Genomic DNA, 27,769 nt, shown 5'->3' with positions numbered 1-27,769 from the left:
AAGTTGGGGTGGGGACATTTTCAGAGGGTTTTGAGATCCTCAGTGACCCCTCCTTTCCCCTCTACCTTTCCTGACCCCAGAACCCAAGGGAGGAGGCAAGAGCAGCCAGGGTGGGGTGGGGATAATGGAGAAAGAACTCTGTATGAATGTAGCCATGGGGCAAGTCTCCCCACAGGACCCAGGGGATGTGGAACAGCTTGAATCATTTCCCCAGCTCTGTGTCATCCCCTCAGCTCTATTTTTTTTTTTTTTTTTGTCCCCAACACCTTTGCTCAATACATCACCAACTTCTTGGATTTCAATATTCTTTCTATCTGAAGGGCTTCCTCTGGAAAGGGCTCACTCTCCCTGATCCTATGACAGGACTGGGGGAGCTGTGAAAAGAGTGGCCTTGACCATGCCACAGGGACTCCTGGTTGAGAGAGAGAGAGAGAGTCAGGCCCACCCAGACAGGCTGCTGTAGCTTGCCCAGGACCAGTGCAAGGGACAGGTGAAAGGGTGGCAGAAGGGCAGGGTGGAGCTGTGGGCAAAGCCACAGGACAGCTGCCCAAGCAAAGCAGACTGCTGGTTACACTGAAGGACAGTCAATTCCCTATGGCTGGAGAGAACCCCAAATGTTTGGCATCTCAGCTGTCAGGCCCCAGAAAGGGCAGGGCTCTCCTTGGAGGACTCCAAGTCTCACATAAGCAGGGCCAGCCCATCAGGGACCCCTGGGCCCCCACCTGGTTCTGGCACCAGGGCTTTGTGGGACATGGATGTGGTACTGAGCAGGGACAGCAGAGACATAAGCCTAGGACGGTCAGGACCAGGGGGAGGACGGGGGCAGGGGCAGCTGGAAGGGCCTGGTCCGAGCAACATGTGAGAGTTGAGGAGTGAAATCCAGCAGATTCTCTGCCCACAACAGTGTGGGCGTGGAGAAGGCAAGGCAGAGGTGGTGGTGGAAGGAAAGGGGTGTGGTGGGCAGATGTGAGGACTGGCCCTCAGGAACTCTTCATCCACCTTCTGCCCCCAGGTGATGGGTGACAGGGACAGAAGGTGATTCTTCACTGAATATTCCTTGTACCTCCTTAGTTATGAGCCATTTTAATAACTACTTTTAACAAACTATTATTATTATTATATTAAAAAAATTTTTTTTTACGTTTATTTATTTTTGAGACAGAGAGAGACAGGGCATGAACGGGGGAGGGTCAGAGAGAGAGAGGGAGACACAGAATCTGAAGCAGGCTCCAGGCTCTGAGCTGTCAGCACAGAGCCTGACGCGGGGCTCGAACTCACGAACCGCGAGATCGTGACCTGAGCCGAAGTCAGACGCTTAACCGACTGAGCCACCCAGGCACCCCTATTATTACATTTTAAAGTAAATAAGGGGCGCCTGGGTGGCGCAGTCGGTTAAGCGTCCGACTTCAGCCAGGTCATGATCTCACGGTCCGTGAGTTCGAGCCCCGCGTCAGGCTCTGGGCTGATGGCTCAGAGCCTGGAGCCTGTTTCCGATTCTGTGTCTCCCTCTCTCTCTGCCCCTCCCCCGTTCATGCTCTGTCCCTCTCTGTCCCAAAAATAAATAAACGTTGAAGAAAAAAAAATTTTTTTAAGTAAATAGCTGAAGCCATGGAAAGGAGGGTTGCTCCCCCCGGTGCAAAACATCAGAGCACATCTTGGCCTGTCCAGAAGCTGGGAAGGTGGGCAAATGCTTCCTGGGTCCAGTTTTGCAGGAAGATCCAGAAAAGGCCGCACTGGAAGCACAGATCAGCACCACAGGTCCCATGGGATACAGTGCCCCGGTGCTCAGCCACTGGGGGCTGCACCCATGCCTGGGTCATTCAAGACCAGGGATCCTGAAAAGAGACACCCCAGTAGTCTTGGCAAAATTAGCAAATGAAAATACAGAAGGCCCAGTTAAATTTGAATGTCAGATAAACAACAAAATGTTTAGTATAATTATGTCTCAAATATAGCATGGGACATACTTATACTAAAAATTTATTCATTGTTTATGTGCCGTTCAAATGTAACTAGGCATTTGTATGTTATGTGGCACTCCTACACTTCAGATATTGGCTGGAGAGGAAGAGCCACTCCTGCAATTGTTGTTTTGTTTTGTTTTCTGTTTATATTTTTAAAATTGTTAACCCAAATTTCCACAGCCTTGCTAGCCTGTAACTGCAAATGAATTAACTTAAAAACAACCAATGTCCCTGGCCTGCCCATCTCCCAACACAAGACCTTGTCCCTCTGAGACTCCGCAGTGCCGGGGCACCCCAGAAGGTGCCAGGTTCTGCTCCTGTTTGAGTTCTGTGCCCACTGCCCCCCTAAGCCACAGGAGGGCAGCGGTTGCCTGGCTGAGTGCTGTGCCTGAAACCCTGCCTCTGCGCCCTCTGCTGGTGAGCCCCAGATGGCAAGTGCGGGGGTGGGAGGATGCCCTAGGGCCCCGGGGCCCCGGGCCCCACGACCCAGGCAGTTGGGGGAGAGCTCCTCCGAGACTGGAGGAGGCCCCTTCTTCCACCTCTCACAGTCTGACAGCAGATGACCTCTCTAACTGCCCAGGCTCTGTCCTTCCTGCTTCATCTCCTCCCTCCACACCAGCTCTTTCCGGCTCTGTACACGGTACCCGAACAGGCAATGTTCAGCTGTGTCTCCTCTTGGTTCCCTCCATACCAAGGCTCAGCCTGGCTTTGTGCTAACCAGTAGCTCTTCCGAGTGCCAGGCAGGCCAGCTGTGGAAAAGCCCACAGTTACGGGTCACAGTCGGCCGCCCCTCCTGCCCTACCGCCCACTCCATCCGGGTCCTCCCTTGCGCTGTCAGAGGAGCGTGAGTCCCTTGGAGACCCCTGCTCTCATCCCAGTAGTTTCTTGGCTGCTCTGCGGGGGATCCTTTTCAGAGAGGATGGCTTTTTCATCTTCTGTCTCCCCAACCAAGCAGGACTGGGTCTGTCTTGCTGGCTGCCAGATCCTAGCATCCGGCACAGAGCAGGCACAGATCAGAGTCAACAAATACTATGGAAAGGAAGGTTGGGCGGCCGTGGAGGGCATGACGGTCTCCCTGGGTCAAAGGCAACGAGTGATTTTTTTTTAAATAAAGACACTTTATTTACAGGTAATACAAAATAAACCACAGGACAAACTACTATGCACGGGGAGGGATGGCCCCCACAATAACCCCCCTCCCCATCCCAGAATAACTTATGTAAAAAATTAAAAAGGCCCTAGAAGGAGGGAAGGGTGGGGCTGGAAGCACCTTTGCTGATTGTGGATTGGGGCCGGTGGTCCTCGGCCATCCTGTTCCAGGGCAGAGTAGACCCTGGCTTGCTCCCTTCTGAGTCCTACCCGGGCCTAGCAAGGAGGGGACACGCTGCGAGGACAGTTGGTGGCTGCTGCAGAGGCTCCCGGGCCAAGGACCCTGACTTCTGACTCTGAAGGGTTGGAATAAGTAGGTAGGTAAGTGGCTGCGGGGGCGGGCATGGAGTTGGGGTTATTGCAATGCTCCAGCTGACTTCCTCCTGGCCCTGGATGTGGGGGTGCACCGGATTCCAGGGAGCAGCTGTGTGGGGGCAGGAATGTGGGGTCTTCAAAGCGACGATGTTGTTGAATCTACCACCTCACGGCCGTTGCAAACGGTGGGGACAAACTGGGAGCCAGACCCTAGGAAAGGAAGTCAAAGATTGGGGCCAACCCTGAGGTCCTTTACAGAGGCAGGCAGCAGGGCAAGCAGGAGTGTGGAGGGAAGTTTCCCGCCTTCACCCCTCCCTCTCCTATCCAGCCTCATCTAAGGAGCTCTCCACCTCCAGCCAAGGAATCCCAGCAACCCAAGGAGTGGTCCCCATGTTGAGGAGCTGAGGCAGAGAGCAGGCTGCTTAGGGTGAATGCTGACCTTGGCCGAGGCTGGAGCTGGCCCTGGTGGCGGCGCTGCTGAAGCGGCTGGTGGGTGCACGATGGCTAACCACGTTCTTCTGTGGCTGGAAAAGGATGATGTGCAGCTTGGGCGCAAAGAGACAGCCGAGCACCACAGAGCCGCTGAGGCTGACCGACACGCACATGGTGGTGGTCTGCACCTGGGATGGGTGAAGTCAAGGATGAGTCTGGCCCCATGACCCCTGTCAGGCTGCAGGGTTAGGGAGTAGGGGAGATGGTAAGCATCCAACACTGGGTCTTGGTCCATTTGCCAAGCCCCAAAGGATTTCTAGGAAGGTGGGCACAGTCCCAGCGTCAGCCCGTGAACCACCTTCCCAGGGAGATCAAAGTTCCAGCTGAGGGGGGTGAACATGCAGGGTTGCAGGAATGTATGTGTGCATCGGAGTGTGTCTGCCAGTGTGTGTATAAGTGTGTATCTGCATGCATATGCGTGCAGGTATGTGTGTGTGTGTGTGTGTGTGTGCATGTGTGCATGTGTGGATACTGCGTGTGTGTGTGTCCAGGTTAGTCCTTAGCCAACTATGATTGGCATGCAAATGCAAATCATATGCAAATGCAGGCTGAGTCAGAGCAGATTCCCTCCCCAGCCCTGGCCTCCACCAACCAGGCAGGTGGCCCAGCAGGTGCAACAACAGCCAAACCCAGCCGCCCTGGCCCCCAGCACTGCCCACCATACCTCTGTCCTGGGGGAAAGGGCCTTTGCAGGGGCTCTTGTCTCGATTTTCCTGCTCCTTTAATTGTTAAGATTGTCAGTTCAGACCCTGCTCTACACTCCCAAGCTGAGTGACCTCAGGCAAGGGATTGAACCTCCCTGAGTCTCCGTTTCTTCGTCTGTAAAATGGGGAGAGCCACGGAGTTTACTCCAGAGTCGTGAGGATTCACCAAGACGATCCTCTTACTGTCTAGAGGAGAGCTCATCTGTCACCTCTGCAGAGAGGCATTCCCTGACCACCCCCATTTAAAGCAGCCATGGCCCCCTAGAAGGTGAGGAGACCTATGAGACACTCAGTGCCAGTTGGAACTTTGCTTGGAAGCCACCAACTGGGGTACAGTTTCCACCTGCTTAGAACTCCCTCAACCCTATCCCCTAGATCTCCTACTGCTCTGTGCTTTAGCTTCTCTGCCTTTCCTGCTTTCATCTCTCAACCCCAGAGCTGCACAACTCCAGGGGCACTGTGCTACACTGCAAGGCTCCAAGAGGCATCAGAGCATGGTACCCTCTGAGACCATGTGGCCTGATAGCCCACCATTCCCATTCCCACTTTCCACCCTCACCTCTGCCTATCTTGCACCATTTGTGCCTCCCCTCCTCAACAAGGGAGGTCAATGCACGCCCTCTGCTCCAATCGGCCTCTGTATTGACTGCCCTTCCCTACCTTCTCCATCCAACCTATTGAAACCTGCCTGTCTTGCAGAGCCCAGTTCAAGGACTCCTCTTCCAAGAAGCCCTCCATGATTCTCTCTCTCTCTTTCTTTCTCTCTCTCTCTTTCTCTCTCTCTCTCTCTCTCTCTCTCTCTCTCTCTCCACACACACACACACACACACACACACACACACACACACACCACATACACACCACACACACACCTCCCTCTTCTGTGCTCTCACTAGGACCTAAACAAGTCAACAGCATTTCCTGACTTAGTTCTTTAGTTGATCCCCTGGTCACCCACCCACTAGCCCAGGAGCTACCCAAGAGCAGAAACCAAGTGTCCCCTTCTGCAGCCAACCCCTCCATGGAGCAGGGCAGAGCATCGGCCCATCTGGACATATTTCAGTCCATGCCTCTCCTCGAGCTTAGGGGGTGACATCTGAGTCCTGAAATCTCAGCTCTAACTCCTCCACCTCCTTGTCCATTGTCTTAGTCCCCACTCAACCTTCCCACCTTCCCCTGGGATCCAGTCCCAACTGGGCCACTGCAAGCTGGGTGAGCTTTCAGCCTATTGGAGCCTCAGAGTTATCAGAAGAGTAAATGAGACACCAGGAAACAAGAGGTCCAGGACCCACCCCCAACCCCGCTGCCACTCTGTGGCAGGTGGCTCACCCGGTAGTCACTGGAGGTGACATAGAAGATGGGCAGGAAGGCCAGCCAGATGATGCAGGTGGTGTACATGGTAAAGCCTATGAATTTGGCCTCATTGAAGTTCTCGGGGCACTTGCGGGTCTTGAAGGCATAGAGCGTGCAGAGCGCGATGAGGAGCACGTTGTAGGCCAGTGAGCCCAGCATGCTTGCATCTCGATGGTTGCAGCGCAATGTCACCACCTCCCGCCGCTCCGGGGCTGTCTCCTTGCCGGTGCCCGGTGCCTCCACCACCAGCCAGGCAGCCACAATGAGCAGCTGGCCCGAGATAAGCGCCAGGCAGATGGCCACCTGTGAGGCAGGACTGATGAAGCGTGGCCGCTGGGCTCCCTCCCGGGCCCCACCGAAGATGCGCGCGATGCGGTTGGTCTTGGTGAGCAGAGCTGAGTAGCAGACAGAGAAGGCGGTGCCCAAACCAAGGCGCCGTAGGGTGCACACCACCGTGGATGGCTTGGCAATGAAGATGAAGGTCATGCAGTAGCAGAGGAAGACACCGCCCAGCAGGATGTAGCAGAGCTCTCGGCCTGAGGCCTTAACCACTGGGGTGGCATTGTGCCGCACGAAGACACCCAGCACGAAGAGGGTGGCCAGAGCGCCTAGGCAGGCAATGGTGACTGGTCCCACGGCCCAAGCATCGCCCCAGCGGATGTACTCCTGGGGCAGCTCAAAGCAGCCAGTCAGGCTGGCGTTGGGCCAGTAGCCCAGGCCACAGTCAGCACAAGTGAACTCGTCCAGCCGGTACTCGTAAGGCTGGCAGGGGATGCAGAGCCAGCAGCAGACCTCCCCTGGCTGCACACTCTTCACCTCATTCTGGAGACAGGGCTCACTGCAGCGAGACGTGGGCAGGGGGCCAGCCAAGGGCGAGGCCCATGGGATGAGGCTGGTGTCCAGGGTCAGGCCTTCTGCCCAGTAGCCCACCTTCTGGTAGCGATAGCGCCCACTGCCTGCCCGCAGGTAGGTGAAGATGTTGTAGCGACCGATACCATCACCAAAGCGGTCGAAGCGGACTTCATTGTGTGTGTCAGCTGGGCGGAAGGGGGCTGGAATTGGGGAGGGAAGAGAAGGTTGGATTGGTGGGTAGTCTTGATGTGACCTCCACCCTCACCCTAACATGGAACCCAGACCCCGACCTGAGGCCACTCCTTGTCCTTCTGAGCCCCATCCCAACACTAAAGCTGGACTTAACCCCAGCCATTGTTCTAAATGAGAGGCTACAACAAATCTCAACTCTAAACTCCAAATAAAACCCCAACCTCAAAGCCCAGGCATCTCCACAAACCTAATGTCCACACCGACGCCCAACCATGACTCCCCAAAACCTAGCTTTATGCCTAGTCTCCAGTAACTTCCAACCCAGACCCCAGACCCTAGACCCCAACCTTATCACAACACACACTGCAGCCCTCCCCCCAGACTTAACACGGACACCCTCACACCTAAATTCAGCCTCAGGTCCAGTCCTGGTCCCACTTAATTCTCTTGATGACAAGTCAACTCTCTCCCCTCTAGTCCTAATACTCACATCAGTGCTAGCTGAACCCCAACTTTAGATGTGCTCATCACGCAGCTCATAAGGCACTTCTCTTCCCCATCTCCCCTCACCCGGGAACCTCACATCTCCCAGCCAGGCTCAAGAGGAAGCAGGACCCCTGTCATCCCAGGTCCCAGTGAGAAGTTGGGGTTCATACTAGCAGATGATGTGCATAAGGCTCCATATGGTGAATGATGCAGCCTGGAGTCCCTTGCAGGTTCCATGTAACCCCTGCTCCTTCAAGCCAGCCTCAAAGTCCTCAGAATCCAACTTGAGCCCTCCAATAAATCCTACCTAGCTCAGTGGGCTGAATTGAGCCTTGCTCTGATGGCAACCTCATGCACCCGAGTCCAATCCTAACCCCTCCCCTGATTCTCCCACAACTCTGAATATAAATCTCATTGGAATTATTATTCATCTTAACCCTGGGCCAGTAAGCTTTGGGGGCCCTGGCACCCTCCCACTGCTCCTACAGTGATGCTTCCTGAAGCACAGTGAGGATTCTGAGGCGTTCATTTTTTGTAAAGCTGGAACGTTCATTAAAATAAATTTTGGTATGAAGAGACTGTGGCCACCTTGAATGGAAAATCAAGATGAGGAATAGAATTTTCCCAGAAAATAGAGTGCCACCTGATGCTCACTCTCAACCCACCCTTATTCTGACTCCCACTGATGTTTTGCTGCCTGAGAATGGGCTCGAGGGCCCCCAGTCCCTACTCTCCGCATGATAAAGAGGCAGAATGGAGAGAGAGAGCAAGGTTCAAACAGGAACTAGAGACCCTCAGTGCAGGACCAGGCCAGAAAGTGAAACCTCAGCCCTGGCTTCAGTTGGAGTCCCCTCTGTCTAGCCATCCTTGTCCTGGATCACATCCCAGCCCTCCCCCACCCCGGGTGACTCCCTCACTTGCTGTAGGCTACGTTTTCTTAGTCAGGTAATGGAACCTGAAGACCCGATCCCTCTTGCCTGCTGAAGGCCAGAAAACTGCTGGACACTAGCCAGCCCCATTACCATCAAACTTGACATTGAGCACGAAGTCCTTGTAGAGGCGGCGCCCGTTGACAGGCCGCATTGCATCACAGAGGTGTGTGGTGTTGGGGCAGAGGGCTCGGTGCATGTTGTGCAGTGCATGGGCCATGGCATACACTGCGTTGACCACAAACATGATCTTGGACTCTTGCTCAAAGGGCACGGAGCGCAGCGAGTGGGCTGCACAATCTCGCCGCCGGAAGCTACAGCCGAACCTCTGCTCCCAGAACTCACGGAACCAGGGGTTCCGGCTGTTATTCCAAGGGTCCAGGCTCCGGAAGTAGGAGGCAAAGTCGCTGATGGGATAGGAGGCCAGCTCGATAGTGATGGCGCCCTCAGCGGCCCCCTCGCTGCCGGCCACCACGCTCTCCAGGGCGCCCCAGCCATCACTGGCCACCCAGGTGAAGCTGGCGTTGAGACGCCGGGTGGCCGCGAGGAGCTCGCGTGCGTCCTCGGAGCGGGTGAACAGGACAGCCACACGGGCACTGGGCTTCTGCAGTAGGGCTCGCACCACGCCTTCGAAAGCTGCTCGGCTCATGGCACGGCCCACCTTCTCCGAGGTGGCCACGCAGATGTTGCGGGCACGGGCCTCCAGCTCAAAGGCTTCGATGCCTGTCTCACCATAGTCACCCTCGGACGCCACAGTGGACACATATGTCCAGTTGAAGAAGCGGAGAATCTCGGCCATGGCCTTGGCTTGGAAGAAGTCGGGGGGCACAGTGCGGGCAAAGTAGTCATAGCGGGACTTGTCGCTCAGCTTGGCACTGGTGGAGGCATAGCTGATCTGTGGAATCTGAAATAGCCGCAGGAGGTTGGCCACCTGGGGGACCAGTAGAGAGGGCCAAGATCAGAGATCAGGTCAAACTCGAAAGACAGGTGTGTTCCTCACAGCTACTCGACCTTGGGATCAAGTGTCTGTGTAGTCAGCCCTGAGGTCTGCTTCTCCCCAAAGACCCATACCCTGTCTTGATGTGTCTTCCCTCTGGGGGTAGGGAGTGTTCCACTCCTTCCCAAGGGCTGGGAGAGAGAAGACCTAGGGCTGAGGCACCTGGCTCCGGAGCCACACCAGGACCCCTCTACTGTCCCCCTTCAGATGCAGAGCAGTAGCAAAAGTAGGGAAGCAAGGGAAGGCCCAAAGCTTGGGCTGGGGAGAGGTTGGTACTTGGCTGCACAGGGCGGGGGGCAGGGCACTAGCTGGGATGCTCAGGGCTCTTGGGCTCTCTACCTATTTGGGGCAGGTAACCTTTCCCCAGAGTCCATCCTGATGGAATGATGGAGAAAGAAGGAAAAGGCTTCCTCAGGAAAGGAGACCCAGATCTTGGCTGCCATCGGATGGCTGAACTTGAAATAAACAAGGCTTCCTGCTTACCGCTGACCACCTGGCAGGCCATCTCCTACCCTTGGGTCCCTAGGACCTGCCCGCCAGAGTGGGAGACAGACAAGGACATGGTGGGATGGGTAGGTGAGAGCAGGACAAGGCCCAGGTTCTACACGTGGGAGCTAGGTCCTGCCTTTGCACCTGGGACACAGGCTCTTACTCTGACAGTCTCAATGCCTTCTCCTCTCGTACTTTCTGCCTCTGTGTCCCTGGGCAAGTTAGCAAACCTCCCTGAGCCTCAGTTTCTCATTCCTGCCTGATGAGGCTGCTGAATAGGGAAAAATGAAAATGCATGTGAGGTCACAGTGCCGGGCAAAAGGAAGACGATAGGGGTTTGGGCAGGAGAGATGGGGTTGAAATGAGGAGGAATTATTAACAGGCAGGTTCAGCCTAAGATGAAGGGCTGGGCCTTGTTTTGACTCAGACAAGGAAAAAGCAGACCAATTTTGAAGTGTGGGCCCTGGTACAGGAGGCAGGCAGCTTGGGGTGGGAGGAAAGTAACTGGACTCCTGGAGATGAATGCATGGAGCCCTAAGAACTGTGGAGAGGGTGGATGCTGGGAAAGCACCCTGGAGGCCCCTGAAAGCATCAGCAGGTGGGATGTGGCAGATGTGGGTGCCGGCACAGCCATACCTGTCCAAATTGCTACTGGCCACCTCCAGCAGCTGGGACTAGCAGAACAGGTAACTCACTTCCTGCAGTAAGAGGATGAGGAGGCCTCCCCCATCCCAGGTCAGAAGCTGCCTCCACAGTTCAGACTCCTGCTTCATTTCTCCTGACTAAGTGTGCCAAGTCAGGGGTCCTGGCCCTGCCTCTGACTGCAGTGCCCTTAGCTGGCCTCGTAAAGGAAGCTGAAGCCCCAGGCAAGGCCCTCTATGCAAATCCTAATCCTGATCCCAGTTCTGGCCACATCTTCTGGCAACCTATTCTGGGCACCAGGCAGGTAAGTGTCCAGGCAAGAGGTGGGACCCAGTCAGGGAGGGGGAGGGTCCCACATGGGCTAAAGCAGCCACGCATGCCCAGGGATATCAGCTGGGCCAGTCTGTGAGAAAGCAGGAGGGAGGGTCTCATTCCCTTACCTTCCCACCCCTGCAAATCCTGTCCCCCCAAAGACCCTAAGGGACCCTCCCCCCACTTCACCCATTCTGCTTCTCTTCCTGCGGGGTCCCCATCCCTGTTTCTCTTCTCTGGGATGCTCCTGGCTTCTATCTTTCACCCCTTTCTAGTCCATGGAGAGGTGATCTGACAGAGCTGGAGGCCCTTGGCTGTGAGCTCTAGGTGAATGTCTCCACTTTGCCAGTACCTGCCACTCTTCAAGCCTCAGTTTCCTCATCTATAAAATGGGTTAATAACAATAGCAGTTAATATTGATTATGCCTCTGACACAAGCTTTGCATGTATTACCTCATTAAATTTCCACCGCAACCTTAAGAGTGGCAAGTGTTATGAATCCTGTTCTGTAAGGAGGAAACTGAGGCACAGAAGAAATAGCATCCAGTGTCACATAGTATGTCTGGGAGCCAGGATTCACACCTGGGGTTCTGATCCAAGAGGCCTGGCTATTAAGCTTCTTAGGACTCTTTAACATCAGCTGTGTGTGTGTATGTGATGCAAGTGGGATGTTTTCCTTATACAATTTCTAAAAGTCAGCCTGCATCATGTGACAGGGGCACTTTCTTGGTATTCTGTAAAAAGCTACTTAAAGGAAGCTCCTCGCCCCCCTTCTAATACATGGCAGCCTAGAGCCCCTGCTCCAAGGGAATTCTGGGCCCCTGCCTCTGGCCTCCCTCCCCAGTCCCCATTTGGGCAGCCCCACATACCTGAATGGAGACGTCGCTGTAGGAGCCGCCAATGACACCAGTGATGGCAGTGGGAGCATCACCGTGGGTGGCATAAGAGCCGTCAGGGCAGATGTGGCGTGAGCCATCGGCACCACGGCTAAGTGAGGCACGCACGAAGTCGAGTGCCTGCTCCAGGGCATGTGTGTCCTTGGAGCAGCTGTCGAGTATGTGCGCGCCCAGGCGCACACCCGGCAGCAGGCGTGGGTCACGGTTGATGCGGTCCAGTGCAAAAAGCATGGCCTCCAGGCGCTGGATGCCACGATGCTCATTGACAGGCCCACAGTCCTCTGCCGGGCCGCCCTTCTGGTGTACCGGGAACAGCCCACCCAGGACCAGGTCCCCCTCCAGGGTCAGCACCTTCTTGGCGGGGCCCTCAGCCACAGTGCCCCATAGCAGAAGCAGTGCCAGGAGCCCAAGCAGTGATCCCATTGTCCCAAAGGGGATGGATGGGTCCAGCAGACCTGGGCCTCCAGGGGATGAGGGTAGAAGCAGCAAAGGCAAAGAAAGGAGAAAACAGGGACCAGGAAAGGACAGGCAGGAAGAGAGATAAGAAGGGGCCCAGCTCCTGCAGAGAAAGAGACAGACAGACAAACAGGGAGAGGTGGAACCCGAGAGTGGCTACCCCTTCTGACTCTGCCGTCCCCAATTCCCTCACCTAGGGACTTTCCTAGGGAGCCAGGGAGAGGTGGTATCACTGACTAAGCTGAGAAGCTCCTGAGACACCCATTGACCTGTTTCTCAGCCTTGCCCTCATCTGGGTCTTTAGATGGCCTCTGTGCCCATTCCATACTCAGCAGAGAGGGAGGGAGGCAGAGAGTAGAGGCTCAGACATTAAGTTAGGAGAACTCAGCTAACACCAATCCTGCTGTGAATCAAAGAGTGTCCAAGACCTTGCACAAATCTCCCAGGACCCCAAAGTCAACACCTTTGCAGCAGGAGCCAGGTTAGAGTATAAACTTAGGGGTCCAATCTCTATCTTGAATCTTGCATTCCCAGAAATGAGCCATTGTGCCTGAGAAACCACCACAGAAGAGGGAAGGAAAAATCTCCGAAGGGTAGTCTCCAACTCCTAGAGAGCCTGGAACCCAGGGTGAGCACCCAAGGGTCCTAGCCTCTAGTTCTTAAAAAGCCATCCCCAGAGCCCCTGACTGAGGATGTAATAGAGACTCTAGACCCTGGGAGTTTGACAGCAAGGTGGAGAGGTTGGCCCCAGGGAGGGAAACTGAAGTGGCCACAGGTCTTAAGTCAACAGGAAAAGTCAATGTGAGCATATGTGTGTGTCCAGGGACAGGGTCAGTTCATCTAGTCAAAATCTCAAAATTGCTCAAGGTGAGACTTTTGGGCACCTCAGCTCTGCATAGAATGCTGTTTGAGACTTTGTGCCCCTGTGTTTTCTTCAGCTCAGAACCAAGCATCAGAACCATCTCTAATCTCCTTATCCTCATCCTTTCCCTATCCTGTCCACCCTGGCCCTGGCCCTCAGGGACCCCTCCTTCCCTCTTCCACTATGCACTTCATTTGTGCCCCAGCTACCCTCCCAGATGCCCACCCCACACAGGCTCTCACAATCACGCAGGCTTGGGAAGGCTAGGAAAAGGAAACTGAGGCTGAATAAGGTTAGCCACTAGTTCAAGGACCCCATGTCCTGGCACAGAGACTGGGGTTCTTCACTTTGCCCCTCAGCTCCCCAGGGTTAATCTCCCACTGGTGCCAGGGCAAGGAGACTGGGATCCTGTGGGTACCGGGAAAGCAGCAGTTCAACCAGGCAACCAGGAGAGAGAGGCAAGCATGAAGACCAACACAGATGAGGAAGGGACCCAGATGGGGGCTGAGGTCCAAACGGGTCAAAACCACAAGCCTCCCACAGGGGCGGCCAGGACCCAAATTCAGACAGGGACAATACCCTGAAGGGAGATAGAATCCCAGAGGCGGGCAGCCAGGGGGCCTGGGCAAGGAGTGATTGAGACCGGTAGGCTGACACAAAGATAGAGGCACAGACAGAAAGACAGACCAAAGGATGTAAGGAGAGGAGGAACGAAGGAGCGTGATGCAGGGCGTGCGTTCTCTGGGGAAGAAAGGCGGGACGCCTGGGGTTGTCTTCCCGCTTCCCAGAGCTCCTGGCGAGCTCTGGCTGGACGCCCCGGCCCGAGCGCCCCAGAACTCGAGGGCCCGCGGGACGCTGGGACATGGGGTCAGGATCTATAAGGTCGGCGGCGGCCGCGGCACCACGGGCTTACCCTACCTGGAGCGCCCGACTCCGGCGCGGAGAGAAACGGAGAGGAGCCGGGGGCGCAGGGTTCCAGCTCTCGCTCACTAGCTCGCTCTCTCGGCAGCTCTGCGCTCTCCGTCCGCCCGCTCGCCCGGCCGCTTTCAATAGCGGCCCGCCCCGCCCCTGGCCCCGGCCCGCCCCCAGCCCCTCCTCCGTTCCTCCCCACTCCGGATCTCCCGCTCCCAACCTGGCCTCCGCCTCCCTCCAGACTCCTGCACCGCTCCGTGCCCTGCGCCTCTGGCTTCTGCTCTTCGCGGGGCTTTCGTCCCGGCGCTGTCCACCGCGTGGTGCTGAATCCTCGGGCGCTCCTGCTATGCGCAGGAGCAGGTGCCTATCTGCCCCCTCTACCCCGCGGTCAGACTGCATCCCACAGAGCAGCGGGCACGGGACAAGGGACACGGGGCTGGTAAGGTCACTGAGCCCCAGGAGGTGCGCACAGTGTTATGGCGTTCCATCTTTGAGAGCGGAGGGGCTAGCCGTAGGGTCCAAAGGTGCCTTTGGGAGATAGGTAAGGGGGCATGTGGGAGATAGGTAGAGAGCTTAGCCTGCTGCGACGAGTCTTTCCCTGTCCTCACATCCATTCTCTCCATCCACAGACTGCAGCTCAGTCCACATGCCAGGCCTGGGGTAGGGGCATATGTCTTTGGCCCTACGTGAGAGCTGGGGCCTGAGTCACTAGAGGAAGAGATGGGGGGGGGGCGGTCAGAGGAGAATGGGGCCTCCTCTTCCTGCAGATGACCTTTAAAGCTGCTATCCACCCCCTACACACACCCCGCCCTGACCTCCTCCCCCACCAACCTCCACTAATCCCCACCCTCATATACAAATATTTATGGCAAAGATATATCAACCTGGGGTGTGTGGGGGGTGCTACAGAGCCAGTGACTAGGGTCAACCCTAAGGGACATGCTGGGGCTGGCAGGGGATCTGGGAGGGGAGGAGGGGTGGGGAGTAGGCTCCTGAAACTGGCTGCTGCGTAGGAGGGAACAGGAGCTGGAGCCCGAGCAGAGGGAGGACAGCTCTGAGAAGATGCTCTTGACTCTTCTTCTCTCCTGCAGCAGAATGGAGAAGGACGCCCCCATGGGTAGAAGGTGGTGGATAAACTGCAGCCCCTGATTGTGCTGAAGGGTTCGGGGGAGGGGGCCCACACCCAGGTTTAGCCCTGGAGCCTGCATGAAGCATGCACACACTAGGTGCTAAGGCACACAGCATCCCTATATCTGCTCCCCTGGCACTGCCCTTTCTTCCACAGGTGTCAGCAGAGGCAAAGCTAGCTCAGACACATGCTAATGAGCACATGCCAAGCCCAGGTCCCTCTGGCACATGCACCTACATGTGTGTTTGGCAGTTAGGGGGGAGGGGTGTCACCAAGAAAGGATAGACTTTATCCCAGGATGCAGAAACCCAGTACCCCCACTGGGTTGGAAAGAGCATGGCTGTGAAACACACACATCAAACACAAACACAAACTCCATTGCTAATGGGAGGTAGGTGAGGTGACAGCAGAATGAGGGTTCAGAGCTGTCAGACAAGGCTGGGGAGACAGATATGTTGTCTTCCAGCCCTGGCTGCTCTCATCCTCTCTGGCTGGTTCAGAGCAACTGCTGCCTGGGGTAAGTGAGTGATGAGCTGGGCCCTTGGAGCAGAGGGGTTGATAGCAGCAGGGTGCTGAGGTAAGAGGACCACACAGCAATCCCTGCCCCCCTCACTAAGACAGCCTCACAAAAGACACAGGGCTTTAAACACAGCACCAGTCCCAGAGGCCCATTATGCGGCCCACAGAAGTGGCCTACACAGTCCCACTGCAGCACATGGACATGCATGTATGTCCACATGTATGTACCCAGCTCTGCAGCCACCACTCCCAGCCGTGCACACAAAGACACCCAGCCTTACAGACTTGTATATATGGACATGGCCACACACAGAGAAGTATATGCAACTATACGCACAGATGTACACACAGCCATAATACATAACTTTACATGCAGACAAACAGCTGTATATATAGACACCCCATCATATACATATAACCATACACATGGACATATCTACACATACATAGCTAAACTCACAGACACAGATGCACTGACCTATAGCTTTACATGTGACACACAGAAAAGCACATAGCTTTACATGTGAACACACAATACAGCTGTACACAGACACACAGCTACACACAGATAGATGTATATGGACAAAGCCCCCACAGTGATGCTCCTAGCCAGCCAGTCTCACACCTCTGTCAGTACCATCACATATAGTTAAGACACATAAAGCACAGTACCATATGCATATAACCACATAGCCATCCACACAAATACAGCCACACTCAGCCACAATCACATCCTAATGCCTACTTGGGCACAGCTTCACCTGAGACCACCATGAACAGAGCCACCTTAGTTACACACACAGAGCCAAAGGCATGTGTGCATGTGTGTGCAGTTACACACAAAGGTACACAGACACTGGCAGGCACAGCAGGGATGTCTTCACCTGCTAACTAGATACCAGCATGAGCATGGGCACACTTGAGCTACAGATACAAAGGCATCCCTTGGAAGCAAAGGCAGGCTGTGAGCTCCCCACTCCTGGGCCCCGAAGGGCACCCCATGCTTGGCCCTTACTCCCCTTGACCTGTTCTGCCTGTTTCCCAGCAGCCTGGGGAGCCTTTGGGGCTGCTGCAACGGAGAAGCAGCTGTCAACTGGAGCCACAGAGCAGGGAGTGGAGGGCCTTCAATACCCCGCTTCCTCCTCTCACCCCAGGGTACCTTGACATATTCCCTCCTCTCCCCAGGCTAGGGGTACTTCTGCCCACCCCCAACCTATCTGCACAGGGCTTCTCAGGGTGAAACAAACACACAAATGCACAGCCCAAATCCAGGTGAAACAAGAAAATTATATGCTTTATTCTGGTTCTGGAAGCTCCAATGTGAATCTGAAAAAAGGTGTCAGAGGGGCAGTAGCCCCGGGGTCTGGGTGCAGATTACAGTCCCTGGCTCCTTTGGCCCTGGGAGCCAAAAGTGTGGTAGAAGGCTTAGCTAGAGCCCAGGGCAGTGGAAATCAGGTCCCCCTGAGGCCCCAGGCCCCAGCCTGGGCCTGAGAGGTGAAGGAGGAAGAGGGCTGGAGAGTCTGCTCAGTTCCTTAGCGATTGCACCCCAGGAGGGTATGAGCCTAGGGTTACTCCTCACCCTTCTCCGGGGTACTAGGTTCCCGGGGCCACTTGGCAGCCCCTAGGGGTTCAGCCTCAGGGCTCAGCCTTGGCTCTCCCAGGGGTCCCTCGCCTTCCAGGTCCAGCTCCTCAAAGGATGAGCCACTGGCGCCCGACTCGCTATAGCTGTGCTCACTGCGGGTGTCACCATCGTCCCAGCCACGGCTGCTCACCCCAGGGGACAGTGTGGCAGCTGAAGTCTCCCGGCTGCCAGGACCAACCTCCAGGCTTACAGAACTCGTGTCACTCATCGTATCAGCTCCTGGACCAGGAAGAGGGAGTACACATTAGCTAGGACCCCCATGCCCTCCCCTCCTCCAGGGAGAGGACAGAGGCCTTATCACTTGTTCAGCAATCCAGCATACATAGTGTGCTCATGAATAATAAAGCGGGCCCTGGCTCAGGAGACTCGTTGCAGCTGGCCTCTGGCCTCTGCCCTGAGCAGGGCTGCACTGACAGGGCAAAGGAAGAGAGGGCGGGGGAGGGCAGTCAGCTGTGCACTCCTCTCCCTCCCCTGAAATAGCCTCACAGCTCCCAGCACGCCCACAAAGCCTGCTGCCCCACCCCCACCCCCAACAGTCCATTAAGGACCACTCAGCCCTGAGGTGAGGAGCTAAGGGTAGAACAAAAAGACTCAAGTACTGTCCCCTCCTCCACCCCCCATTTCAGGCTTAGAGAAAGGTTTGTTCAAGGCCAGCTACAGACAGTGCCTACAAGGCATGAGGACAGGAGAATGGACCAGGAGGCCTACTCTCTTGTCCCCTCCCCCATGCAGGGCTCCCCAAGGAGCAGCTGTATCCAGGAAGGCAGCTGGCCTCAGCCTCTGGCCCACAGAGCCCTGATTTGAGGAGGCAGCTAGGGCAGGAGTGGGATGGAGAAGTCCTAGGAAACCAGCTGCAAGGAAGGAGGGTACTGGGATAAAGCATTTTAAAGGCTTTCTTCCCATATGCATGGGTCATCCCAGAGGAGCCCTTAAATATCTCCAATGACTGGTGGTTCCTGAGCTACAAGGCAGCAGAAGGGGACCAGAAGAGCACTCTGAGGGCAGCTGGAGAGCCCTGAGACAGGGGTGATGGTTCAGATCCCTCCCAGTCTGTTCCTCCCACCCCTAACACATCCTGCAGGCAAGCAGACACTTCATCTGCCCTCTTCAGGAGCAACCCTTCAATTCATCTCCCCAGATCAGAGAAACTGACAACAGTTGGCAGGGGGCAAGGAGGGACAAAGAGCTCAGGCCTGCTGTGTAAGAATCCAGATTGAGAGAAGGCTGATATGTCTCCCTTCCTATGTGAGAGGGAGAGGGGTAGCTGTCAAACATCACAGAGGTGAAGGGTGGGCCAACTTCCCCAGATCCTGTCTCCATGGTGATGGAGCCCCGAGCTAGGAGCAGCTGGGGAATGCTTGGCATTTGGACTTGGCCTGGAACTTACACTGTGCCTCAGACGGGGACTAGCGTAAGGATGGGGAGACTTGGAGTCCGCTCTCCAGTCCCCTTGGCCCTGAGAAGATGTCCTTTGGGCCAACTGGCAGAGGTGAAGGGGACCCTGGAAGTGCCAGGCTTCTGGTCCAGGGCCCTCTTCTGGCTGGGCCCCAATCATGACGCCCAGAATAGAGGCATCCATGAGTGACCTTGGGTTACATCCTGAGTTATGGGTGGTTCCTTCTGACTCTGGGGCAGGACTCCAGCCTCTTAGTCACTCCTTAAATGATAATCAGTGCACCAGGGGCTGTAGGCCTGAAAAGAGCAAATGAAATGGGGCCCCCAGGCCCCATTAAACTGTCATGTTCCACCAGCCCACTTACCCAATGGCTCTCTTGGGATCTGGATATGGGAACCTGCCTGCTTAGCTGCCAGCTGCCTCCTCCTCCCTCTCCCAGCTCCTAGGCTAGGGGTGATCAGAGGAAGGAGCCCAGGGAGGCCCCTTCAGGCTGGGGCCCAGTATGCTGGGATAAGGACAGCCCCTGGGGACATTTCTGGCAAATGAGTCCAAGGCAGGGAAGTGGCATCCCTCTAGGCCTACCAAGGTCTGCACCAGAGGAATTTCCAGAGTCTTGGGCCTGTGTCCCAGGGCACAGGAGGCCTGGCAAGGAAGAACAGCACCTAAGTCTCTAGGGCTGCTGGGGCAGGGAATGAAGCTACCACCTTCACCCCAGTCCCTCCTTCCTCCAATGCCCATAGCCAGTGCAGGGAGATCAAATATTCATTGCTTCTCTGGAGCTAAATAATACATCAATGTAATAACAGACATAAGGCAGCTAATCATCCCCTTTCACCTCCTAGCCCAAGTGGAGGCCCCAGTGGGGAGGCAGGCAGGGACAGGCCAAGCCCTGGGCAGCCAAGTACCCAGCACACACTGCCATGCAAATGACATGCACCTGGCAGACACATGCTCAGAGTCTGCCCTGGGTGTCAGGGCAGACCCTGTCAGAGGTGGGCAGACCCCTTGGTGCCCCCACCAGGGAGTGGGCAGGCAGGCTAGTGGGGAGGACAGGCCAAGGCTCTGGGGGCGTGGGAGCCACAGCTGCAGCCAGCTGCAGCAGGTGCCAAGCAGTCCTTCAACACCCCTGGCAGGCAGTGTTTGGGAGAGAAGCTGGGTGGGTGGGCCAAGGACGGGGTGGGGGTGGGGGTGGGGTGTAAGCAGCACAGGGAGGTTGAAGGAAGGTCAAGGCACTCCCCCTTCCTTCCCTGGGGACTGCCTGGGCCTGCTGACCTTGTGCCATGTCTTGTGCCCACAGTAGGGGCACTGAAGAATGTCTGCTGGGCTCCACCAGGCGGGTGGAGCAGTGCCCCATGGAGATAATTAAGTGGCAGATGAAGTTAACTGTGTTGGACACGGCCTCTAGGGAGTGGAGACTGACTCTCAGTACCCCAACCCCCTGCTACAACGTACACCACTCTAGGGTGACCTTGGCTATGGAAGACTGGCTGGGCAGATGAAATCTAAAGAGAGAGGGACAGCTGCTCTTCTCCAGCCCTGTACCACTCCCACAGGTCTTGGGCCTCCAGAATCGATTACACAAGGCTCCACGAGCATGGACAAGGGCTGGATTCCTTAGGATATTACCAGCAGGCCCCCTTGCTCCTGGGAACAGCCCAGGGTCGCAGAGGTGATGGAAGGGAGGGGGGCTGAGAGCAGGCAAACCACCAGCTGGCCTGGACCTGGGACATGAAGGCTGGCTCTGGTGGAAGGGGCAGGCACTGATCTTCTGGCTGCCCTCTGCATGCTCTCTGGCTGCTCTTCAGAAGGGAGAAAGCATCCTTCTTTTGGCTGGGTTCCATACCGGGGGAAAGGAGAACAACCTGTTCCCTTCTGTACCTTCCAGATCCAGTGCCAGGCTTACTCCCTGATGAGCCCCACCCAAGTGATGGTTTTCCCAAACAGCTGCATCTACCTCCCATGAGCATCCAGCTGTCTGTGAGCTCAGTTTCCAAGGGTACTCCCTGTTGCATCTGAAGGGAATCCAGGCAGGGTCTTTGTATCTGTGTTGCCAGGGGTAACATGTGTGAATCCACATCTACATGGATCCATGTATCTGGAAACAGGCAATTCTGCATGTGGGTCCGGGGTAGGCACGTCTTCTTTCTCCACCTCTGTCAAGCTTAGCCTGGACACCCACAGTGCCAACCCAGCCATGGAGGAGTCTCCTAAACCATGCCCCACATGTCCAGGGAGAGGCTCCACAGAGGGTCCCACCATCCATACCTGTGCCATCCATCTGGGCGTCAGTGGCCTCTGCGGGCCCTCGGCTTTTCCGCTCTGTCTCCTTCACCTCAGGCACGTAGAAGTCTCCCTGCCGTGCCAGTGGGCACATGAAATAGATCTGGTCTTGCTGGTAGATCTCTAGCCGAGGGTGGGCACACAGCTTCCGCCCCTTGTTGGAAAGTGGCAAAAGGTGGAATAAGACCTATGGGGCTTCTGACCCACTTGTCCCTGAGAGGCCCTAGGAACTGTCGATTGTGCACTCCCTCCCAGGGGTCTGGCTCTGTCTCCTAACTCAATCTCCCCCAAGTGCCAAACCTCTGCTGAGGGAGGCACACACAGAGCACCCTAAGAGCAGGGCCCCATACTCCAGGAGGCAGTGGTTTAACGAACAGGAGTCCTTTGGACAACACCCTGGGGCAGGTGCTAAAAGAATCCAGGGGCCTGGAACCACTGGTCCTATCTGTATGCCTGCAACCAAAAGACTGTTCCAGAAAGCAATGGTCTCAAGGAGCCATGAAGCTTAGCGCCCCAGACTACCCCAGGGACAGGGACACCATGAACTGTGGCCCCAGCCACCCAAGCCAAGCCAAGCTGTGACCTGCTAGGTTTCCCATCCTAGGATCCTCAGGCCCTGACGTCCCCTCCACCCTGGACAATATTGATTGACCCAGAGATATCAGAAAGGAAAGGTCACTGCCCTTGACCCTTAGGCTTCCAGCTCCTGCCCTTGCAGACATGTTACTGACAAACCCTGGACAGGGGCTCCCGGCCAACTAAACCCCTCTTGCACTCCCATTCCCCTACCAGGTCAGGTCTATGCCAACCTTCAAGGCTACCAGATATGGTTGGTTCCCACCCCTTCTAGCACCTTCCCAGAGTTTCAGCCAAGGTGAAAGAGGCAGACCCTAGGCTGGAGGGGCAGGCAGGACAAGTAGAACTAGCACCGAACATCACCCCAATTCCCCAGGGAGCCGAAGTACCAGTTTATAGGGCCCCAAGTTCTGAGACAGGCACTCTACTCCCCTCTGCCTGGACACAAAACCCAAAGATCTCCCCACCCCCAGTGTGTGTGGAAGGGGGCAAAGACACATGCCAGAGCTGCACTGAGGCATTCAGAAACACTCACAACAGGGGTCAAGCCCATTTTGCTCCCCAGCCTGCCCCCCTTTCCTGCCATGGAGTGCAATTACCCACTAAGATGACTGTGAGGCCCCTGCCCTATCACTGCTCACCCGCCAGCCTTCACAACACGACTATTTATAGCACATGCCCGGCTCTCATCATGAGCTCTGAAATGAGCCTTCCACTTAGCAGTAATGAAAGACTTATTGCCTGGTAGGGAGAAGCCACTCTAGGACTCCACTTGTCCACCTCCCTGGCCAACATTAGGGTTGAGGAACCCCTTCCAATTAAAGCAGTGAAGAAGGGTAAAAATGAACCCCCCAGGGAAAGAGAAGAGGAAAAGTGAGCCTGGAAGGTTTATCAGCCAGGGAGTCCAGCAGCCAGAAGGGACAGGGTATGTCTAGGACCCCGCAGGGTAAGTAGGTGGCCTGGCCAAGGTCCACCTGCAGCTCACCTCACCTGACTCCATGGGTAATGTGGGCAAGGCCCTGCACCCTAAGTCTCCATGTGCTCAAACACTGCAGGGTCGGTGAAGGAAAGTCATTATTTTCAATAGTTTGAGTCCAGTATTTTTTGCCAATCTGGGTGCTCTTCATGCTACCTCATGAGTCCACATGCCCAGCTCCTCCCATCTCCACATACACTGATGGCTGCCTCTGCTTTTCCAGCTACCCACACACTCACTCAGCCCTGGTCCTCAGGAGGACGAACAAAAACACGACATCAGGAAGTAGGAGCTACCAGGCTCTGGGGGTTACTCTAATGCCAGCACTGGGAGCGTCTGCCAAACCTGAGCCCCCCTCAGTGAACTATGCCATGTCACAAGCCCAGGGTCGGGGGGGTCTCCCTGAAGAAAGTCCAAGTCCTTCCTTGGTAGCTAGAGGGAAGAAAAAGGTCCCTGAAACCAATCAGGGCATAGCTTTCACCAACATGCCCATGCTCTGGGTATTCAAAAGGTGCAGAGGAAATCTGCTGAGTGGTCATCAGCCACCTGGTGGTCCATATCTCAAGGGATGTACAATTTTAGCTTTGGGAGATGCTCCCAGGAACAAGAGTCTGTGCCCACCAAGAAATTCCAGGGACAATGGAACCCTACGCCAACTCTTGTCAACATTCAAACCACCTGCCTGGCTTCCCTTCTGGAAGTAACAGGGATGATAAGAGAGAGTAGTCCTTTTTTCAGTCTCCCCTCTAGGCTGGGCATCAGGGTGGGCAGTACCAGGCAGCCACCCTTACCACCTGCTTTGCCAGCCCCCTCATTGGCAGGCGAGAGGCAGCTCTGTGGCTGCTCTGCGCATCTGCCTCCTCCGGAGAGCCCGGCTCTGAAGTTGCCTGGCTGTGGACAGCCTCGTTGCCATGGAAACTGCATCCTCCATCCTTGCCGTCGCCTTCATCTCAAAGCCATCGGGGAGAACAGAGAAACAGGGGAGACAGAGGAGAGAGAGAGAGAACTGGCCTGGCTACACAGCCCTTCCTTCCCTGTCCAGCTCTCCCTCCTTATAGCATCCCACACAAGGAGTGCCAGCTGCCCATGCCTGCCCCCAGGCCCCTGGAGGGGCAGCCTCCCACCCAAACCCAGCCTGGTCCTCCCCCCACCACCTGGGGGCCCCTGGCCCTCCTTGGTGGAAGGAGACAGGGAGCTAATTAAAAATCTCACTGACGGCTCAGCCTCAAATCATTTTAACACATGCCAGGTCCTGTCAAAATTCAGACTCGGGGCAAAGGAGAGAAGCAGGAGGAAAGCAAAGGTGCAAACTTCCAACTCAGGCCCATAGGCAAGGGAGGGGTTTATAGTTGTCCCTGTAGCCTCTCCTCAAGCCCCCCTCCATGTTCTGTCCCCAGAGCAATAATGAGCCCAACTGGGGCTGGGGGATGAGGGACAGGACTAGCCATAAGCCCTGTCCCTAACGGATTAGGCAGAGGACAAGCCTTGCCCTGCCCCCCCCCCACCCCCCCCCCCCCCGCAGCCAGGTAGAGCCTCTGAGGGAAGAGAGGGTAAATCATGGGCCAGCTCTCAGGTCCTTGCTACACAGAAGGAGCTGTGACCTGGGATGCATGTCGATGAGCTGATAAATATTGGAAAATCATTGGAGAAAGGCAAGACCAGCTGCCTCTCCCTCAGCTAGCCCCAGGGAGCCCTTGGAGAACAGACTGTCAAGGGACAAGGACACCAAGTCAATGCCACACTGACTGGTACTGCTGGGCAAAGGGGCCTGGATGGGCCTGGTGTCCTTCCAGCCCTGGGCACACCCCCTCCCACAGCCCAGATAGCCAGAGGCTCCAGGAAGCATCAACAGGACAGGGGAATCTACTCTGGCCACTGAAGCCACCGGCTATTTGATGAAGCCACAACCCAAAGCAACTCACTCCCACACAGAATCAAGGAGACCACAAGGTCTCTCTCCTTGGAGGGAGAGATGCAGTCATCCACAATCCTTCCCACCTAATAGGAAAAAAGTCACTATGCCAAGGGGCCACCAGGAACTGCTAGAAACTGGATTCAGGAGTTCTAGTTCCTCAGACACATCTCCAAGGCTTACCTCCCACCTGGGCTTTTCATAGAAGAAACAAGAGGGGGACTTGGAACACCACCCATAATGCAGAGATTTCCAGGAGACCTGTCAACGGCACTTCCTCCAATACCACTGCTGCACTGACATGGGCTCATCCCCCTAGGGGTGCTGATAAACAAGGGAAGAAACGGTGTACACAGGCTGCCAGGGTGCTACTGCCTCAGCTACCTTGGTAACACACCATATATTCCCTTCTCACCTCAGGCTGAGCTCATTACTGGGTGGGTGGAAGGCAAGGATTTTGGCCCATGCAGCTTAGGGCTCCTACAGAGGCTTAGATGGTCATGGTGGGCCAAGGTTTCCCCATGCCACCCGCAGTGCTTCCCCTGGTAGTTCATACTGCATCAGGAGAGGGGAGGATGAGAGTAAGAGAGAAGACCTGAACTACTCTCATCTGGGCACCAACCAACCCATGCCCTTGGCTTTGGCTAGATGTGGGAAGGGGATGTGGGGCAGAAAAGGTCAGGTCCAGGTAGAGACTGAGGTTGGATCACACTCCCAACCTGCCTGGATGCTGGGTCTGCTCAGAGCTAGGTGGACTCAAATCCCCAAAAGGATGAGGCAAAGGGTACAGGTCAAGGATTGGTTCACACATCTCCCACCTGCATTTGAGCCCCAGAAAAAGATGAGTTCTGCTCTGTTGTCTCTACCCAATCACAGCCCTTTGCCTCACTGGGGTGAGGGGCTCTGAGCTTCCCTGTTCACCCTGAGCTGCCCAGTCCTACCCATCCCTCCATTCCAGGCTGGACAGCTGGGCAGCTACAATGCCAGCAAACAGCTGTTGCATCCCACCCGAGGTGGTGGCATCTCCTCACTGGGTGAAGTGAGGCATGCTCATTTTTAATTACACAGGCACCAATGTGCACCCGCCTGCACACAGCACTCCCTACAAATGGGGGCTCAGACCCTGGAGGCCCCTTAGGCAACTGGTCTGCATCACACGTGCAAAGTGATGGGGGAGGCACAGCAGGCGCTGCTACAGCTAGAATGTGGCACATTGTTATTATTCTGCCCAGGAACTTCCATCAACTTCCCTCTCCCTGGCTGTCTCTCATCCCCACCGGGCCTCCCAACAGCCTCTGGCCCAGAACCTAAACCTGTCTGTGGAGTGGGAGGGGATAGCACGAGATAGCTCTGGGGTCCCTGCAGTGCCACCAGGGAGAGCCTGCGGAAGGGTGGGTGAGAACCCTCCCCCCGCCACTTGTAGCAGGAGGGCTCGAAGCTATGAAAATGATGGGCAAAGGAGACAAAGAGTGAGATGGAGCTGCCAGGGAGGGGAGCGAAGGGGCAGAAGTGGCAGAGAGAGCTCCAGGCAAGAACCCAGAGCCTAGCTATTGATGAATAGATGGCTTCTCTATGGGTCTCAATATTCCCAACTGTAAAATAAAGAGACTGGAACAGATGATCCTAAAAGAAGTGAGAAACTGGAAAAGGTGAATAAAAACACCATCACTGAAAGATAGGACAATTATATACTTGAAAAACTCAAAAGGAGTCAATTGGAGAAACTACCACAAATGTTAAGATCACAAAATTAACAAAACAGCCAAGCCCAGTTTTCTGTACACCAGTCAGCTACTTAGAAAACATAATGGAAGCAACAGATGAAGGCTTTGTGGGGTCATGTCTACCTGAAAGCCCCCCAGATGGCAAGGGAGGGGCTGGCAGAGGAGCCAGGCTTGGGCAGGAAGCTGGGAAAGACTGCAAAAAGGGGATGGTGTGAGGGAGAGTAGGGTGGGGAAGGAGGGCGCTGTGCCTGGCACCCCAGCCTGCTGTGCCTGCTGGCGCCACTGCCTCAAGACTTTTCATTTTCACCTCAGAGCCAACAGCTTGCCATGCAATTTACACCTCTGCTCATATTCTTGCATACCCAGGCTTCCTGGGCAGCTCAAGAGGGGGCCTCGGCAGCCATCAGACCAGGGCAGACTGGGGCACTAAGGAGCAGGGGAGGGTGATTCCCTCTAAGTAGGCACAGGAGACCCAGGCCCTTAAGCACCCTAGTTCCCATCTGAACCAGGAAGCCTCTGACCCTGCAGCCAAGCCCAGCCTTTCCCTTTCCCAGGGCCCAGAAGGCCAATTTCCAACCCCAGCTCAGTCCCAATCTGGCCTTCTTAGGTCCTTGTGGAGTAGGACCAGGGGGCAGGGAGCCCGAGGGTGAGGACCCTATGGGAGACTTGGAAGCTCAGCCCTGGGATCCCCCCCACTCTCCCTCCCAAATATGGGAGGGGAGCCACGGCCTCCCAGATGCTGCTGTTACCATGGCAGGCTCCACATCCCACCCCTCTCCAAGACCCAGCCATTCTCTGAAGCATCTGTGCAGTCAAGGACCTTGAGCCCTGTAAGGTTCACAAGCTGACAAATATGTTATTGATTGATTATCCAGCAGCAGGAAGGCTGCTCGGTGCAGATGGAACCATGAAGCCAACCACCTGGGAGCCAGAGACATCAGGAAGTGCCAGAGGGGAAGGACAAGTGGGCAAGTAAGGATGAAGAGGAGAGGGGGAAGGAGGGGAGGTAGGTGAGGAGGAGGTCCTGAATTTCTCATCTCTAACTGGTACCTCTGACTTCTGCCCTCCACCCACCCCCTAGGAAAGCCCTTTCTCTGGAGACTTAGGCTTTCCTATCTGTATAATCAGACAGCTAAACTTCCTTATCTGAGGGCTCTGCTAAAGGGCAGAGTTTTTCTGCTCTGGATGACAAGCCCCCTCCTCAAAATCTCTCCCCTTTCCCTCATTCCTGGAATCCCAAGCTTTGTGGAGAGGAGCAAGAGAATTCTTCCTTGGTAAATCCCATCTGCCTAGGGAAGAAGACTCCCTCTGGATTGGTGACAGCCCAACCCCACAGCACCATCCAGACAAGCCTCAGCCCCCAGGGTCCTGAGGACTGCCAAGCTACCACATCTGAGCTGGTATTTCGAGAGTAGTGGCTCCCACGCCCGCCCCAGCAAAGGCTGGCTTTGTGCTTTCAGCCCTGGGGTAGGGGAGGGGAAAGAGGTGAAGCCAGAGACTGAGGAACAGGTTCTAGGGCCTAGGCCAGCAGAGGGGAGAGACCTGGCCTCCTGTGGGTACCAGCCTCCAGGGGGAGTTCACTAAGAGGAGTCAGGGAAGCCATGCCCTGATAA

General features: G+C 55.7%; 2 protein-coding genes across 13 annotated transcripts in view; both read right to left on the bottom strand.

Moving 5' to 3' along the window:
* Positions 1 to 3,063: 3,063 nt before the first annotated feature.
* Positions 3,064 to 14,148, bottom strand: GRM2 (glutamate metabotropic receptor 2). Of its 7 annotated transcripts, none has more exons than XM_019822261.3 (6): positions 14,009 to 14,116; positions 11,746 to 12,331; positions 8,530 to 9,367; positions 5,954 to 7,029; positions 3,868 to 4,048; positions 3,064 to 3,638 (listed from the first exon to the last, which is right to left on the bottom strand). In XM_019822261.3, the coding sequence occupies exons 2-6, from the start codon at positions 12,193 to 12,195 to the stop codon at positions 3,565 to 3,567; spliced, it is 2,619 nt and encodes an 872-aa protein (XP_019677820.1). In that variant the 5' UTR covers positions 12,196 to 12,331; positions 14,009 to 14,116; the 3' UTR covers positions 3,064 to 3,564. The 7 variants fall into 7 exon arrangements, 5 of the variants coding, with proteins under 5 accessions (XP_019677820.1, XP_023105023.1, XP_006928894.1 ...); XR_002739875.2 differs by adding an exon at positions 4,585 to 4,639 and having other exon boundaries at positions 11,746 to 14,148; XM_023249255.2 differs by having other exon boundaries at positions 8,530 to 9,340; positions 11,746 to 14,147.
* A 769-nt stretch (positions 14,149 to 14,917) lies between these two features.
* Positions 14,918 to 27,769, bottom strand: part of TEX264 (testis expressed 264, ER-phagy receptor) — a 33,005-nt gene continuing 20,153 nt past the window's right edge. For 4 of the 6 annotated variants that reach the window (XM_045050849.1, XM_011291818.4, XM_019822284.3 and 1 more), the window contains 3 exons: positions 20,954 to 21,122; positions 20,643 to 20,783; positions 16,918 to 17,511 (listed from right to left, as the gene is read on the bottom strand). In XM_045050849.1, the coding sequence (XP_044906784.1) occupies positions 17,219 to 17,511; positions 20,643 to 20,783; positions 20,954 to 21,122 (603 nt within the window). In that variant the 3' untranslated portion in view covers positions 16,918 to 17,218. Of the gene's footprint in view, positions 15,088 to 16,917; positions 17,512 to 20,642; positions 20,784 to 20,953; positions 21,123 to 27,769 lie in introns of those variants that run through there. The other 2 variants (XM_023249248.2, XM_045050855.1) reach the window with 2 other exon arrangements.

The sequence above is a fragment of the Felis catus genome, chromosome A2 (genome assembly GCF_018350175.1).
Source record: "Felis catus isolate Fca126 chromosome A2, F.catus_Fca126_mat1.0, whole genome shotgun sequence".
Classification (NCBI taxonomy): domain Eukaryota; kingdom Metazoa; phylum Chordata; class Mammalia; order Carnivora; family Felidae; genus Felis; species Felis catus.
This window is presented reverse-complemented; position numbering and strand designations above follow the sequence as displayed.

Coding starts and splice junctions, on each gene's coding strand:
- GRM2 (XM_006928832.5), bottom strand. CDS start 12,195: ATGGGATCACTGCTTGGGCTCCTGGCACTGCTTCTGCTATGGGGCACT. Junction 7,030..8,529: donor GCTCAATGTCAAGTTTGATG/GTAATGGGGCTG, acceptor CCCCAATTCCAG/CCCCCTTCCGCCCAGCTGAC. Junction 3,639..3,867: donor CAGCTCCAGCCTCGGCCAAG/GTCAGCATTCAC, acceptor TTCCTTTCCTAG/GGTCTGGCTCCCAGTTTGTC.